The 15,128-nt window shown below is 36.7% G+C and overlaps 1 protein-coding gene across 1 annotated transcript in view; it reads left to right on the top strand.

The window, feature by feature from the left end:
• The first annotated feature begins 1,895 nt into the window (after positions 1-1,895).
• LOC105013801 (TOX high mobility group box family member 2) overlaps positions 1,896-15,128 on the top strand; it is a 107,575-nt gene continuing 94,342 nt past the window's right edge. Inside the window, exon 1 of the mRNA XM_010875586.3 lies at positions 1,896-2,451. Within this exon, the coding sequence (XP_010873888.1) occupies positions 2,362-2,451 (90 nt within the window). The 5' untranslated portion in view covers positions 1,896-2,361. The remainder of the gene's footprint in view (positions 2,452-15,128) is intronic.

The raw sequence follows: 15,128 nt of genomic DNA, 5'->3' as shown, positions 1-15,128 counted from the left end.
AATAATCCTTTAGGTGAGTGTATTTCCTAACAAGCTAGATTATATAAATATGCCTTGAATATTGTGTAATGTTTCTTGTTCCATTGTCAGATTATTTCACTTATTTCAAACAAATATCTCCTCAAATATAGTTAAATTGTCTTGTTCCATTAGCAAACATTTTTGTAGTGCAATTGTTGCTATGTATTTTGTTTTTCACACTTTTGAGACTGGGTAGGACACATTTTTCAGTGTTGTTCCATATGCTAGTGTTTAGCATTGGGGAAAGTGGAAGAAAACTATAAAAAAATATATATTATTATGCTCTCTACAAAACATCTAGATACTTTGAAATGTTTTGATGAGGTTTAACTCTTCAATTTCCTAGCCATTGTTTCGCATTGTTCAACAAACTGTACTATACTAATCTAGTCAGAACAATTGGAGTTCCGCCCTAGAAAGGCTTTTGATCAGTTTGATGATTTACCACTGATTCTCAGCCCTGTTGGGTTATTGGTTACTCTATATGGCAACATTGTTCAGAAATAAAATACATTGTTGTAGGCCTTTCCAATCAATTCAACATTATTACATCCTACTAACCTGCTACAACAACAAACAAAACCATTCTGAGCCATACCATCTGTTTTTCCTGTTAGTAAATTCAAGGGTTTGTGCGAGTTTTCTATGAAGGAAATGTGTCCTCTATTTTTGAAGACTCCAAACAACCGTGTACAGCATGAGGCAAATTGGGCACTTGACATATTGACTTAATTTAAACAAACATAGAAGCCATTTTGTGTATGGCATATGTTTCAGACTAGTAGGCATATGTTTCAGACTAGTAGGCATATGTTTCAGACTAGTAGGCATATGTTTCAGACTAGTAGGCATATGTTTCAGACTAGTAGTATGATGATAAAACAGCACTGCACTGAAGATTATTCTGTACTTTGCCTTGACATGATTGAAAAAAAATTAATGCTTCCATGGATAAGCCATTTCAACATCCAATGTGCATGCACATCACAAAGCAAGGGAGCACTATCCATCATTCAGTGAGCTGTCAAAGTAAGCTATCTCTGACCCATTCCCTATACATTTGCCCACATGTCCATATAACATCATACTGTGAATATTTTGCAGTGTATGTATCACAGTTCATGGCAGTAATCAGTGACAACACTGAATAATCTCTATGGTATTTATCTTAAGAAATACAAGTCATTAAACCAATGGCTCTGATATTGTTTTGATAATTGGTGCTAATTGCTATGCTATGACATCATCTGTTTAGATGGTGACTGAATTAGCAAAAACATTATACAAAAATGGCTTTGATGAAGCATAATGATGTCCATTTGTATTAGCTTATGCTTTTATAACACACAGCCTTTTCTGAAATAATTACATTTGATGTTTTGAAACAATGTCAATATCTCACCCATCTTTTTGCTCTAACATTAATGCCACGGTAAACCAATATATTACTGCAGGTTTCTTTACAAATATTTTGTGCCTTTGGAAGTATAGGTTTATGTGTGGGTCTGCTTGAAATTTTAGAATTCTAAAATGCTATAGGTTCTTGGTATTGAATAATGAGATGCTTTATACAAGGTGTGTGTGTGTGGGGGTGGGTGTGTGTGCCTGTGTAGTTTACATGAATGGAAAGAGAAATCATGAAGAAACACTGCATTGTTTGCAGACTAGGTCCTTTGGCAACCTAAAACCAACTGGAACCTTTGGCAAGCAATATAGAAGCAGTCAATGCTTTATAATGCACAGCCGTGCACACTACTACATTTTCAGCTAATCAGAATCGCGCAGTTGCAAAATTGAGAGCGGTTGCCAAGGCAGCCACCAATATCCCCTCCCCCTTCTCCCTCTATTCCTCTTTCTCGTTTATTATCGGCAGAGGTCGCATGGCATAGGGAAGAACAGTAAAACCACTTCTCTGTCCTGGAACCCATGCATGAATATGCATCTCTAAAGCCAATGGAGTATGATAACAGCGGTGGAAAAATAAGCACTGTAGTTCATGGGCTCTTATGTTTTTTGTTTTGTGAAATAAGGTGGATATTTGTATTGCATTTGAACTGGAATACGAAATGATATAACCAATCTGCATATTTGGAGTTATATTTGCTCTTCGGTTTAGTGATAGTTTTCCAAAGTGGACGCGTAGACTAGCGAAAAACAGGACAGTGCATCACCGGGACGATTGTTGGTGCAGAAGTTCTACCGCGAACGGATGTGAGGGAAGAGTGCACTGAAAAACTCTACCCCCTCTTCTTTCTCTTCTTTCTTTTTGTTAGGCTAAACAATAGAGTGAGTGAAAGACACTGAAACTGATTTCATGCAGTCAGACTTGCAGACCCTGATATGGACGTGAGATTTTATCCAGCGCACCCGTCAAGTGTGGGTTCTGATCCAAGTTGTCTTAGCTCGTTGGAATATTACCACGCGAACAAGGTAAATACAAAGCGCGCAGTCCTCATCGTGCGTTGTAGTGCGTAGAGACTGAAGTCTACACTTTTTCTCACTTGAATATGTTTCTTGTTCATGTCTGCAACGTTTCCGCAATGCACGTGGATTTAATTTAGTGCTAATTGAAACTGTTTTTATCTACAAAAATAACACTTTCTCAGACGTGGGTTCCCTGACAACCCACAACACATACTAAACTACGTCTGCTCTTGTACATCTGTTGTACATCTCTTATTCAGCCAACAGATTGGGCATATAATACAACTAGTCTCGGTTAGAAAATACTACTATTTTGCTTTAGGCTATACTGTAACGCAGTTGGGAGCTGTAACAGTAGGCCGAGTATTCATGATTATTGTTAACCTAACATGAACCAGTCCAGGCTATTTGATTAACAATCTTGCAGTTGACTTAATGCATTGTTTTGTATATTAGTGCACTTACGCTTTTCCATACATTGTATAACTTTATTTAGTCCTGGGATGTTTTCATTCCGTTTGTGGAGTAGTTTGTATACTGCTGTTTTTCAAGCTTTCCCGAATTTATTTATTTTATTTTTTGAGGTGTTGAGATGAAAATTCTTTTTTTTTTCGATCCACATCTGTAGAAGCCCACCTGTTAAGTTTACAAACAGACCTTTTAATTACTCAATCACAGTCATGTGCAGGTGGCAGCTCATGAATTTGCATATTTTGGCAAAAATAATAAATAGCAGTTTCAAATTTAGTACTAGATAGCCTTGATAGTTATTTATAGTTGATGATTTTTGCATATAGTTCTGCCAGCATCAAACCACTGACCTATACCTCTTTTTATATTCACACTACCAACCTACTATATCTTCCAATTAAATAATACAATTAACAGTTTATGTTTGGTCTTAGAGGGTGATAATGCTGGGCAAAGATATCATTTGTCTGATTTTCATCACCTCCACAGTGATGTAGTGGTTGACTATTACTTTCTAACATGGTTGATGGAAACAATAGCTACATATGATTCCAAAATAAAGTATTTATTTGTCAGCTTGGATTATATGTGACCCTAAAATGGCCCATTGAATCTCAGCAGTATTCCTGCAAATGACTGGATGAAGAAATGTAATCAGTCCAAGGTCTTGATTGAGTCATCATATCCATTAAATGAAATATTCTCACACCGCTGACAAGCAGTCCCATTAGTAAATGTTGCATCAGCCTCTTCCGATATTGGCTATATTGTGTCTTTATGGAAAAGTCATTCCATGGTTAGCGTCTATAAAAACACAAACAATTCAACACATTCTATTAATGATTGGACATTATGTCTCTTAACTTGGTTTTGGTTAGTTGTGATGAGATTTTAGGATTGGTTGTGTTAAATCTGTGACCTGTACTTCTGAACAAAACTCAACAAACATATGTTTTTGTGAAAATATTCAACCTAAAAACTAAGTATTAGCATACTATGTAGTTTAAATGTTTTGTTGTACATTCTTGTACCATTTCTTTTTACTGGAAACAGAGCTGTATGCATTCTCAAAACGAATGTGAGCAGTTTTCATATCCTAGGTTTCTGCCTGATATCTGCTTTGATATCAGGCAAGGTTTAACTGAACACAAGATAAGAGCTATGGGCAGTTCCACAACAGACTGACACTAGTTTTACACCATGTTTACCTTATGTATGACTATTGATTGTAAAGCTACAACAAACCATACATCTCTGTAAATTTCTTAGTGTGGCTTCAGTAGCTAGTGTTTCTCTCTTTGGCTGAAATTACCTCATGTAGCTGTTTCTTGTGACGTTTCTTGTCTATTGGCCACTTACGTTGACTGAGAGGAATGTTTGCAAGCTCTGCTTTACAGTTCGGCTTCAACTGGGTCATGTTCGAGGGCTTCAATAGGATTGAGATGTGGGGTCTGACTTGGCCCATCCATAATCCTCCATTTCTTATTTTTTAGCCATTCTGTTGTAGCTTTGCTTGTGTGTTTTGGATTATTGTACTGTTGCAAGATCCATGTTCAGTTCAGCTTCGGCTTTTTGACAGTTTGCCTTACAAGAATACTTTGGTACAATATGCAATTCATTGTTGACTCAATGATGGCAAGTTGGCCTGACCGTTAGGCAGCAAATTAACCACAAACCATAATGCCTCCATGCTTTGCGGTTGGTATAAGGTTCTTCTGTTCCAATGTCAGTCTTATCTTGATATTCGTTTTTGAGAACAGTCTTCCTCCTCCCTGACCTCCATGTAGGCCGTGTTTGTCAAGTCTATTGGAGACTTTACTCATGCACTTTGATGCTGATTATGAAAGGAGAGGCCTGTAGATCTCTTGATGCATGAGTCAACTGTCAAAAAGACTAGTTCTTGGAGACATCGCTGAGCATCTTTCAATCAGCTCTTGGCCTGAAATTTGGTAGGATGACCTGTTCTATGTAGGTTGCCAATGGTTTGGAATTTTCTGAATTCGTAAATCTGTCAGCGATTGTAATTATGTCCAACAAATTGCAAGAAAATGGTATTTCCTCTCAGAGGTATTCTAATCTTTATGAAAGGCTGGAACCTCCCGAGTTACTCTCTAACCATTTTGTAATTATTTGCACCAATTTTCAAGCACCTGATTGTAATTTTAGCCTTGTTATGTGAATGGTTAAGCTAGGCGTGTACTATATTATATCACATAAGGGAAATAAGGTCTGTCTTCCATTTAGGCATGCCCAGTTTGGTGTTTTGATAACCATGTACATCTTTTTAGGACAAGGTAATGTAGGTCAAAATATTGTAATCAGTTTATTCTACAAATAAATTAGTTACATTTATTAGCTAAATGTTGGCAAATATATTGATAAAAGTCCTTGTCCTGTAGATATTTTCACAGTTATCAAAACTCTGAGGTGGTGAAAGCCTACACAAAACCCAGACCTTATTGACATTGATTTAAAAATCCTCTAAGGAAGAAATGTATGATTTAATAACACAAATAAAGGCTTTTCAAGGTTTGCCACTAGGTTTTATGGGGGTTATGACTTATACTATTTCACTCAATTGCATTTCACTTTCATTGCATAAATGGCTTATTTGTGATTTGGTTACCAATGAATGTGGTTGGACTTAAATATCTATCTGTCGAAGTATGTAAAAGACAACTTTCCTTGGGGTGTACTTTTCACATTATTGTAACAATGTAGATTTAGTTTTGTTGCTCATTAGTATGTGTATAGTTGTAATTGAATAGTTGTCTATAGTAAGTGTGTGCATTTTCATACTTTTTTGTGGAAATCAAACCAAGAACCCTGGTGCTGTAAACATCATGCTCTACCAAGTGTGTAAACTATACAGTACTTTTTCTGGTTCTAGTGATGGGAGGCTTGAGCATGTGCAAGAAATAAAGAAATTGCTAAATTATCAGTCTGTTGTTTAGTCCCGTATCCAAACACTCAGTCTCCATTGAAGGATGTGGGTCTTCCAGCAGAAAAACAACCCTAAATGCACACCCAAAAGTACCCATTAATGGTTAAGAAAATATGTTGGACTGTTCTAAAGTAGACAACAAAGTCTTTGATCTGTCACATCCATTAACTATGGTGAGCACTGAAAACAGCATACCTGTGTTTCAGAGTTTATGCTAGACTTTTATTTTTGATGGCCAATATGGCCGTTAAATTAGAGAATTCCGGCCATATTAGAACAGCTACTGGACATTTGTGTTAAATAGCCATATAATAGCCTACATTTAAACAGCAATACAACACAAATTCTGTGATTAAACAAATGTTTTTTATTTAAATTAGTCAGCAAAATGAACTCTTCACCGTCTTTGCAAACTGAGCATAAAGGCTACACCTAGAGTTGTTGCAATTATTGCATACTTGCCTGATTGAAATAATTTGAGTCTGATCGCAATTCTTTTTATAGACAACAATCTTTTTGCACAATATTTTTATTCCAAAATCCAAAATCATGTTTCCAATCTGAATAAGGGATTTTGAAGCCAATATTAGAAACATCTCATCAAAAGCATACCTTGCAAATTAAGTCAGTTTTCATAGGATGCCAGAGAGTTTGACTGCTCAAGTTATAGGCGCAGATCATTTACTGAAACTTGTTTGCTTATAAATTTCAGTATGTTTAAATCTAGTTAAGAACTGTTTTGCAATGCACCACAGTAGTCAAATTTTGCTAAATTATTATTTAATAGACAAACGCGTTTCAGTCGCTTATTTGTTGCATCAACTCTGATCAACCAAAGGAAAAACCACTCAAGCGTGTGTAAAGTATTTTGAGTCGGATTTTGTAATTTCCAACCATATTTCCTAATGCACATTAAAATGTATGTATATAAATATGTTGTCCATTGCATATTAAACGTTGAAACACTATTTCAAATATCTAGACTTCTGTGGCCTTGCTGGCCTCAGTTGCACCATCGCTTTTTCTTTTTTTTTTTTTCCAAACCGGCCCGGGGATGTCTGCTTCGCACAGGGTATTTCGGAGTTGTATGCTGGAGCTGCTGGCGCCACGCTTAGTCACATGATCAAACATTCAGTTAACGTCTTAAGCCCAAATCACACTACAGGCCAACGTCAACGGCGTCATTTTTAAGTGGTCAATTCACATCAGGCGCGCCACTACTGCAAACGTTCTTATTTGTTTATTTTGCTATATTTACACCTTGCTAGGAACTTCGAAGAATTCGAAGTAAAAAGTATTTATCATGATTAAGCAGTGGTTGACTTGGGCCTTCTAATTTTGGGCAAACAGCATTCCGGTTCCTTTTTTTAGGGCATGCACATACATTTTCATTAACATAGTCCAATGTGCGATTTGTACCGTTCCTACACTTGTTTTATCCGAGGTCAAGCGCTGTGTGTTTGACTATTTGTAATACAAATATAATTTAGATTAGTTCGCTTTCAACTTGGGTAATGCTAACTAAATTGTCCTCAATGTATTAATATAACAGTTCAACTACTGCCTATATTGTACTGAATGGATTCATACATTTATACATTCTACTTGAAATGGCTACTAATATCAAGCTAGCTGATACATGCACACAAGCTAGCTCAAATTGTGTGCAACCAAAAGTAAATACTCACGAGATGACCCAGATAGAGAGTCTTGAAAAAAATGCAAGCCAAGCAATTTACTTACTTGGTAGGACACACTGAGTATGTTCTGGGTTATATATCAGCTCATTGAGCACAGACACCGTTGAGGTCTTTGCGCTCGCGACCCGTCTGTACTCTAATTTATTCTACGTACCACGATGAACAGAAGCTTGTTATTAGGCAACAATAAAACGTTCTGCAGTTACAAAACTTCGCTGCTAGCTGCTTTTGGACCAGGATCATAACTGTAATCACCTTTCGCTGTAAACCGCGACACTGCTCCTCTTTTTGTAAAGTCAGATCTATCCATTTCCTCTTGCTGCTCAACAACTTTAATAAAGACGTTTCTCAAGGTCACGAATCATTATATTTAATGTTTATAATTTATTGCTTTTCTTTCCTCTGAGTGGCAGACATACCTACCTTCCATTTTTGTGTTTTGTTACTTAATTTTCCACTGTTCAGATCCTTAGGAAACGAGTCGACAAAATCCGAATTTATACCCCAGGTTGCCAGATTCACCGGCAGTATAGGCCCAATCACCCGCAGATTCCACATAAAAACGTCACACTGTCATGCAAAATAGCCAAACGAACCGGGAAAGGGTCCCATCTGGCAACGCTGGCTATACTCCCACCGTCACAGATGGATGAAAGCAGCTATAGATTTCCCCAAAAAACGTCTTTGAAAATAAGTCTTATAAAATAAGAACTTTTTAGCAGTTAGGAGTTGAGTGTTCATTCAGTCTGACTCCATCAAAGTGGACGAATGACCAAGCCCAGCCGGAAGTGTCATATCCGGATAGGCTATATACAGCTACCTTATTGAATGTCCAGGTAATGTATTTGACATCTGTCACTTTATTTTGCTGTTTTAGTAGTCTGTCCAATGTGACGTTACTGTAAACTATTTAAATGCTAACTTGTTTTGCAAGCTAACGAGCACCCTGCAACTATAAGGTGGGCTAGAAACGAATGATGTGTATTGCTACAGTAGTTTACAATGAACAATTACATCTGTATCTGAGCTGCAGGAAACATTTCTCCTTATAGCTCCAGAATTAAGGAGTGTCATGCCTCTCACTGAAGCTTAATTGGAAAACACAATGAAATGTTGCTGGTATAGTTAAGCTTTTTATAACCAAAGTATGGCTGTATTTCAGCATGTTAATTTTATGCATTTTAGCATGTTAATTTTAGTGTATTTTGTAGTACAAATGAATGTGAAATTATCACAGAAGGACAGAAACTATGAAATTGGTAAAGGGTTGAGCTACTGTACAAAGAGATTGAGTTCCTCAACCAACACATGTTCCTGAATAACTTACACATCTCTGTATTACTGTGTGGCGCTTCTGCAGCAAGAAGAAATTTCAATCGTAATATCAAAAGTACTGGAATCTTTGTGCTACTGTGGAAATATGAAAAAAAAACAAATTTTTTGCCAAGATAATTTACTTGCCTCATAAGTTATCTGTAAACATAGAACACATTGAACTGTTTATAATTATTATATTTTTCTTAATGTTCTGCCACTTCTAGATGTGTGATAAAGCTGTTCTCATGTGTGGACTAGTATTGTCATACAGTGTGTTATCAGCTTTTTTGTCTTAGACTACCCTAAGACAAAAATATTGTATATCTATAGATTCAGGTTACATTTTTTCCTTTACGAGCATAATGCTATCTTTATAATAACTTGACATAGCAATTATAAAACAAAAATAGAAGAACAAAAAGATTGATGATGTGCATATGGCAGTAGCTGTTTTTACATTGTTCTCAGAATACAAAGCTGAAATGTGTTTTCATAAATAATATAGAAAACACACTGAACTCCAATTAATTAGTACAGTCAGCGTGTTTACTTCCTTGTTAATTTGCTACTTAAATATGCCAAAATCATAATGTTGGAATTCATCCAAAATTGCACAGGGTGCTTAATGACTGTACAATACACTATAGAGCAAAACAAGCTGGAATATGGAACAGTAAGACATTGCAAAGGATCTTATACCAAGCAGTTTTAAAAATAGCAGATGTAGAGCTTGAAGTGCATAGACAGCATCATTATTTCAATAAATCGAAGTTGTGTGGGGATGCATTTTGCTTGAAGTTATAGGATTTACCAACTTTGGCTGTCATGGCACGATCCTTCAGTAACATGGGCTGCCAGACTGTAAAGAAAGACCACATGCACAAGTATCCCACCAGATTGGCAATGCCAACTCGGGAGGAACCATTCTTTTTCTGTCCGATTCCGATTGCCAATCATTTTTCTGCTATATTGGCAGATCACAGGCCAATACATATCTATATTGGTTTATTAGTAACCTAAAGAATTAGGAACTAATGGGGAAAACAAAGTTGAACCTGAACCAATACAGTATTGTTTAATGATGTGGGTGCAGGACAACAGTCGTGCAGGCCCGTTTGGTTAACAATAATAAAAAAAAAACATGAACTGTCAGCTGTCAACAATTGTTTCGCTGATTGATCGGTGCGTTATGTTAATGCACAAACCAACCAAGCATTTCGAGATGTGTGATTTTTTTTTTTTTCCTTCAAAACACCAAACTAAAACAGAGCAGTGTAGAAAACAATAAAATGTTTTAGGTTAACTTGCTGTTGTTATCAGGAATGCAGTGCCCCACCTGATGTTCAATCATGCCAAGTTCTCCCATGCCACCCCTCTCCTCTACTCAATCCAATAGTTTCCAGTTGAAGCTTGCATCCACTACAAAACCATTCTGCTTGCCTATAGAGCAAGGGGAATATCCCCTCCATACCTTCAGGAAATGATCGAACCCTACATCACTAGCCAATTCTTTGTTCTGTCGCCTCTGGTCTTTCCGTCCCACCCCTATGGAAGGATAGCTCCTGGCCTGGCCAGCCAATACTCTTCTCTTATGATTGTTCCTGAAACCTACAGTAGTCAGGGAGTCACTGCCCATCCTCAGAAAACTGGGGCCCCCTCCCCAATGCTTCTAGCACTGATTTTGCAAACTAAGGTGTTCTGAGTTGAGTGGTTGTAACACATAACTGTAAATCACTCTGGATAATAGTCTGCTAATTACAAGAAAGGAAAATGTTCCCTGTAGCTTCTGCCATTTTTCCATGTTTTTTCCATCTGCATTCCACATAGTTCATTTTTTATCATCAATGTTGGTATTAGTTGTTACCTATCATTCAAACAAAGCAAGTGGCCTGTTCTATGATGTTGACTGCTTCAACTGGAGCGGCCTGGCATCTGTGGCTACTCCCGGTCCTATATTTTCAGATCCTCGGGCCATGTAATGAGCTGTTTATTTTATAACTGTATACATACACTTTTTACTGTAGACTGTACAAGTCCATCATATATATGCAATACACCAATGCAAAACTAGTTGATCAGAAGCATTTGCAATTATTGTCAGTCCCATTTGATGTCAGTCCTTTAAGGGAATCCATGAAATAAAACCACTATTCTAGGCCATCAAAGTAATGTAGCTATTAGGTAATGTCAAGCGATATTGTATGGGGTGTTGAATAGGTTGAAATAATCGGTGTTGCACAGCACAAAACAGTGTATGCATCCCAAATGGCACATTTCCCTATGTAGTGGGGTGCTGTTTGTCCATGGTCCATAATGGGGCATTATGTAAGGAATAGGGTGACATTTGAGAAACAGATGAGTAGGGAGAAAAGAGTGAGAGATCTGAACATGATTTGTATTTTCCTTCAAAATGTAGTGAGATACAGCCCATATTTTTTGCAGCTGAGGGATATAGAACTGACTTGCCACAGGAGGTGCATTTGGATGTGGTGCACTAAAAATGTCATGCCATCAAACTATCTACCGTTTTGGTTAATTATTAGTGAATTTGACTCAAAACTGAAGGAATATAGGTGGATTGAATAAAATATTGTAAATATATATTAGGGGGCAATAATGTGACATGCACCTTTTGGTGTCCAAAATAAATATTTTCAACAAATGTATATACATGTTATGTTCTACTTTTGCACTTCATGAAATAAAGTATTTGGGTGCAACTGTTTGAAGATATATATAGTGTTTATAAATGTTAGTAAAATATCTTCAATTCCAATAAAATTGTCAAACGCTTATACTGGTATGATTTTGCAGGTGTCTATTTCACTAAACTGCTATATTGGCAAGATATTTTATGCAGAAAAGTTTTGAATAATTTTATATTTTTGTCTAGGAAAATATTTCATTATTATCATTTGTTGCAACCAACATTTAGTCACTATTTTGTATTAAATCAACTAATTATTGCCATTTGAAAGGATGTGACATCATGGAGATGGAAGTTATATCCTTATATTGGACCCCCTTATATCTTTTACACCCTCAATTAAATGTTAACTTAAAAGTAGCCTGTACATACAGTAACCTACCTAGAAGAATGATATCATGATCATCAATCTGCTGGTGGTAAATTAAGCAAAATCTCCAATCACATTTCACCGAAATACATTTGGTGCATGTGAAGACTTACTGTAAGAAATTGTAAACAGTACGTTTACAATTTCGTTTCTCTCGGACTTCAACAGTTGTCTGCTGTTGATGTAGTTAAGGTAATGTTGTTGACTTATAACATCAACTGTTGTATTTTTTCGATTAGAAAGTGTGCTATTAAGAGTGAAACAAAAACAGATAAATCTGAACAACTTATTAGCCAGTAATAGGCTTACGAGTATCTACTTACTTACTAACTTACTACTTGGAATAGTCATAAAAATTGAGCAATTGCTAGTGAGACTGAAGATGAACTTTACACTGCCAAAGCTATTTCATTTCATGTCAAGGCAACGGATACGTACTTCAAAAATCCACCAGAAATAGTTGCAATATAATCGTAAAGAGTTTTATTTTAGGCTTACTATAATGTAGCTACTGATGGTTGTATCCAACAACGTTTGTTCTTCTTTCAATCATGAATGACATTGATAAAATAACAATCAATATAGGTGACGATAACTGACTTTTCAGTCAAGTCTCTAACCACCACGCTATTTAACAAGGGGTAGTCGCTCACTCAGTTAGAGACATTAGCTCTTTTTGGCCGGCTCTGCTTCCTTGGTCTGGCAAAAACCCAATGCCTCTTTGTGAAAAATTCTTTGCCCCCCTACACTCAGCAAGAGTTTGTGTCAGTTAGTGGTTTATCAGTCTCCCACATCAATGTGGAAAATGTTATTCCATTTTTCCATGCAGAGCTACTTTAACTCAATGACATTTGTGGGTTATTAATATTAACTGCTGTTTACTGGTCATGCAACAATATCTCAACTGATGTTAGGTCTTAACATTCACTGTGTCATTCCAAAATGTACTTTTCTTGTGCTTTGGTCCTGGAGGGCCAGAACAGCTCTGGTTTATGCATCTACTTAATAGTTAATTATATTGAAGTGGGTGAAAACCAGATGTTTTGGTGCTATTCAGAACCAAAGTTTAATAGCATTTCTGTACATAACTTATTATATGACATTTGAAATGCCACCATCTTTCAAAAGATGTATAATGTTTAGTTAGATATTTTTGTTTTCTTATTATATTTTTTCTTATTTTTGAAACAAATGTTTCCCATGCCAATAAAGCCCTTAAAATTGAAGTCGAAAGAGTAGCCAGTTCCTTTCGAACGGCTGTTGGAATAATCAAGGCCAGTTGACCTGTTCCAGTAATAGTGCGTCAGTCAGAATGAGCCTCCCATTGGGCAATTCCACTGCACTCTAATTCTACCTGCAGAAAATAAAGAAATGCTGTACCTGTGCCTGTTGTGGAGTAGGCCCCTGGGTTTCCTATTAGGCATTGATTAAGTTTGGGGATAGTTCCTACTGTAGCACAGACATGTCAAATCTGTAATTCTACATTTTATGATATGCTTTTGTAAAAACTATTTCTGGTGAATCTTTTTTAAACTGGCATTCTATCGTGATGGAAAATATGTTATTGAATATTATGCATACTGCCCCTTTAACCATGTTTTGGCTAAACCCAGCCAATGTTTTCAAAAGGTTTGCTGCAGATTAACAACTTGCTGTGATCAATGAGACATGCTTAACCGCAAACAAAAGTGTTGCATTTGGTTGAAGCCGCATAGTTTTATGCTTCCAGTGAATTTTCCTGGTCTGCTGAGATGATGCACAGAATGCGGATCGACAAAAATAAGTACATCATTAAATATTAATTCACAAACAATCTCAATAAAACAAATATAAAATGTGTGGATATAGTTCAAGTGGCAGAATATTTTGGTCATTATTGACCTGTTTTGCCCTTCACCCGCCCAATAAGAAATTCTGGGTCCGGGGGTAATCGGGGTGAGGAGGAAATCTTGACAGCACACTTGTTTGTCCAGGAGATATGTTTGACCTTAATGTAGTGCAGTTCGCAGTTGATGATTTCTGCAGATTTTCCATTGCTTTGCTGTTAATCCCCTTAGCGTACAGATGCATATCCATGACCTGACAGTGGTGAAGGAGGTAAGGGTGAATTGTACAATTAATGCAAAAGACTCAATTAGAATAAATTGCTGTTTTTTTTATTACATTTTTATTGTTGGAGGTACAGTCATTGGTTTAGACTGAGTCGATGAGAGTTGAGAGCGCTCATACAGTACATGAACCTCTACAGTCATTTCTAGCTCTCTAGATAATAAACCCTTTTTGTATTTGTGACCTTGGCTAGGGCAGAGCTTTGGTGTATTCGGAAAGTATTCAGACCCCTTACCTTACTCTGCTTCATATCATTATTTTTGTGTTATACACTTTACTTATAATTGATTAAATAAGTATTCAGACCCTTTATTCAGTACTTTCTAGAAGTGCCTTTGGTAGTGATGATAGCTTTAAGTCTTCTTAGTTATTCCTGTTAGCTTTGCACATCTGGATTTGGGTAGTTTCTCCAATTCATCCTAGTAGGTCCTCTGAAGTGCTATCAGTTGGTGTAGGGAGAGTTGGTGAACAAGCTGTGTGCTTGGTGACAATGTGTGCTGAACGATGAATTTTCACCCAATTCTTAGGTCATTTGTGCCCTGGATTTTCTTCCAGGACTTGCATTGTTCTGAGTTCATCCTTCCCATAAACTTGACCAATCTCCCAGTCCCTGCCACTCAGAAGCATCCCCATAGCTTGATGCTTTCACTAGCATGCTTCACCATAGCTTTTGTATTAGCCAGGGGATAAGTGGTACCTTGTCTTTGCCAGACATAAGGCTTGGCACTAAGGCCTAATATTACAGTTTTGGTTTCATCAGGCCAGATACTTTTTTTGGTTATGCTCTATGTCCTGTCATATGCCTTTTTAACCGCCAGTTTTAGGAAGAGAGAGTTTTGCTGGTTTCAAACATCTTCCATTTCATAATGATTGAGGTCACTGTGCTCCTATGAACTTTCAGTGCTTTAGCAATGTTTACCAGATTTAAGATTTCCTTGGTTTTCATGACTTAACATATTTAATCAATTATACATTAAGTCTATAACAGTGTATATAATATAAGTTAGGTCTAGAAAGTGAATGGGTCTGAAAATATATTGTATATGGGTAGCTTACTAGACCATA

The sequence above is a fragment of the Esox lucius genome, chromosome 12, assembly GCF_011004845.1.
Source record: "Esox lucius isolate fEsoLuc1 chromosome 12, fEsoLuc1.pri, whole genome shotgun sequence".
Taxonomy (NCBI): domain Eukaryota; kingdom Metazoa; phylum Chordata; class Actinopteri; order Esociformes; family Esocidae; genus Esox; species Esox lucius.
Note: the sequence above shows the minus strand (reverse complement) of the source record. Positions and strands in the feature narration are given on the sequence as shown.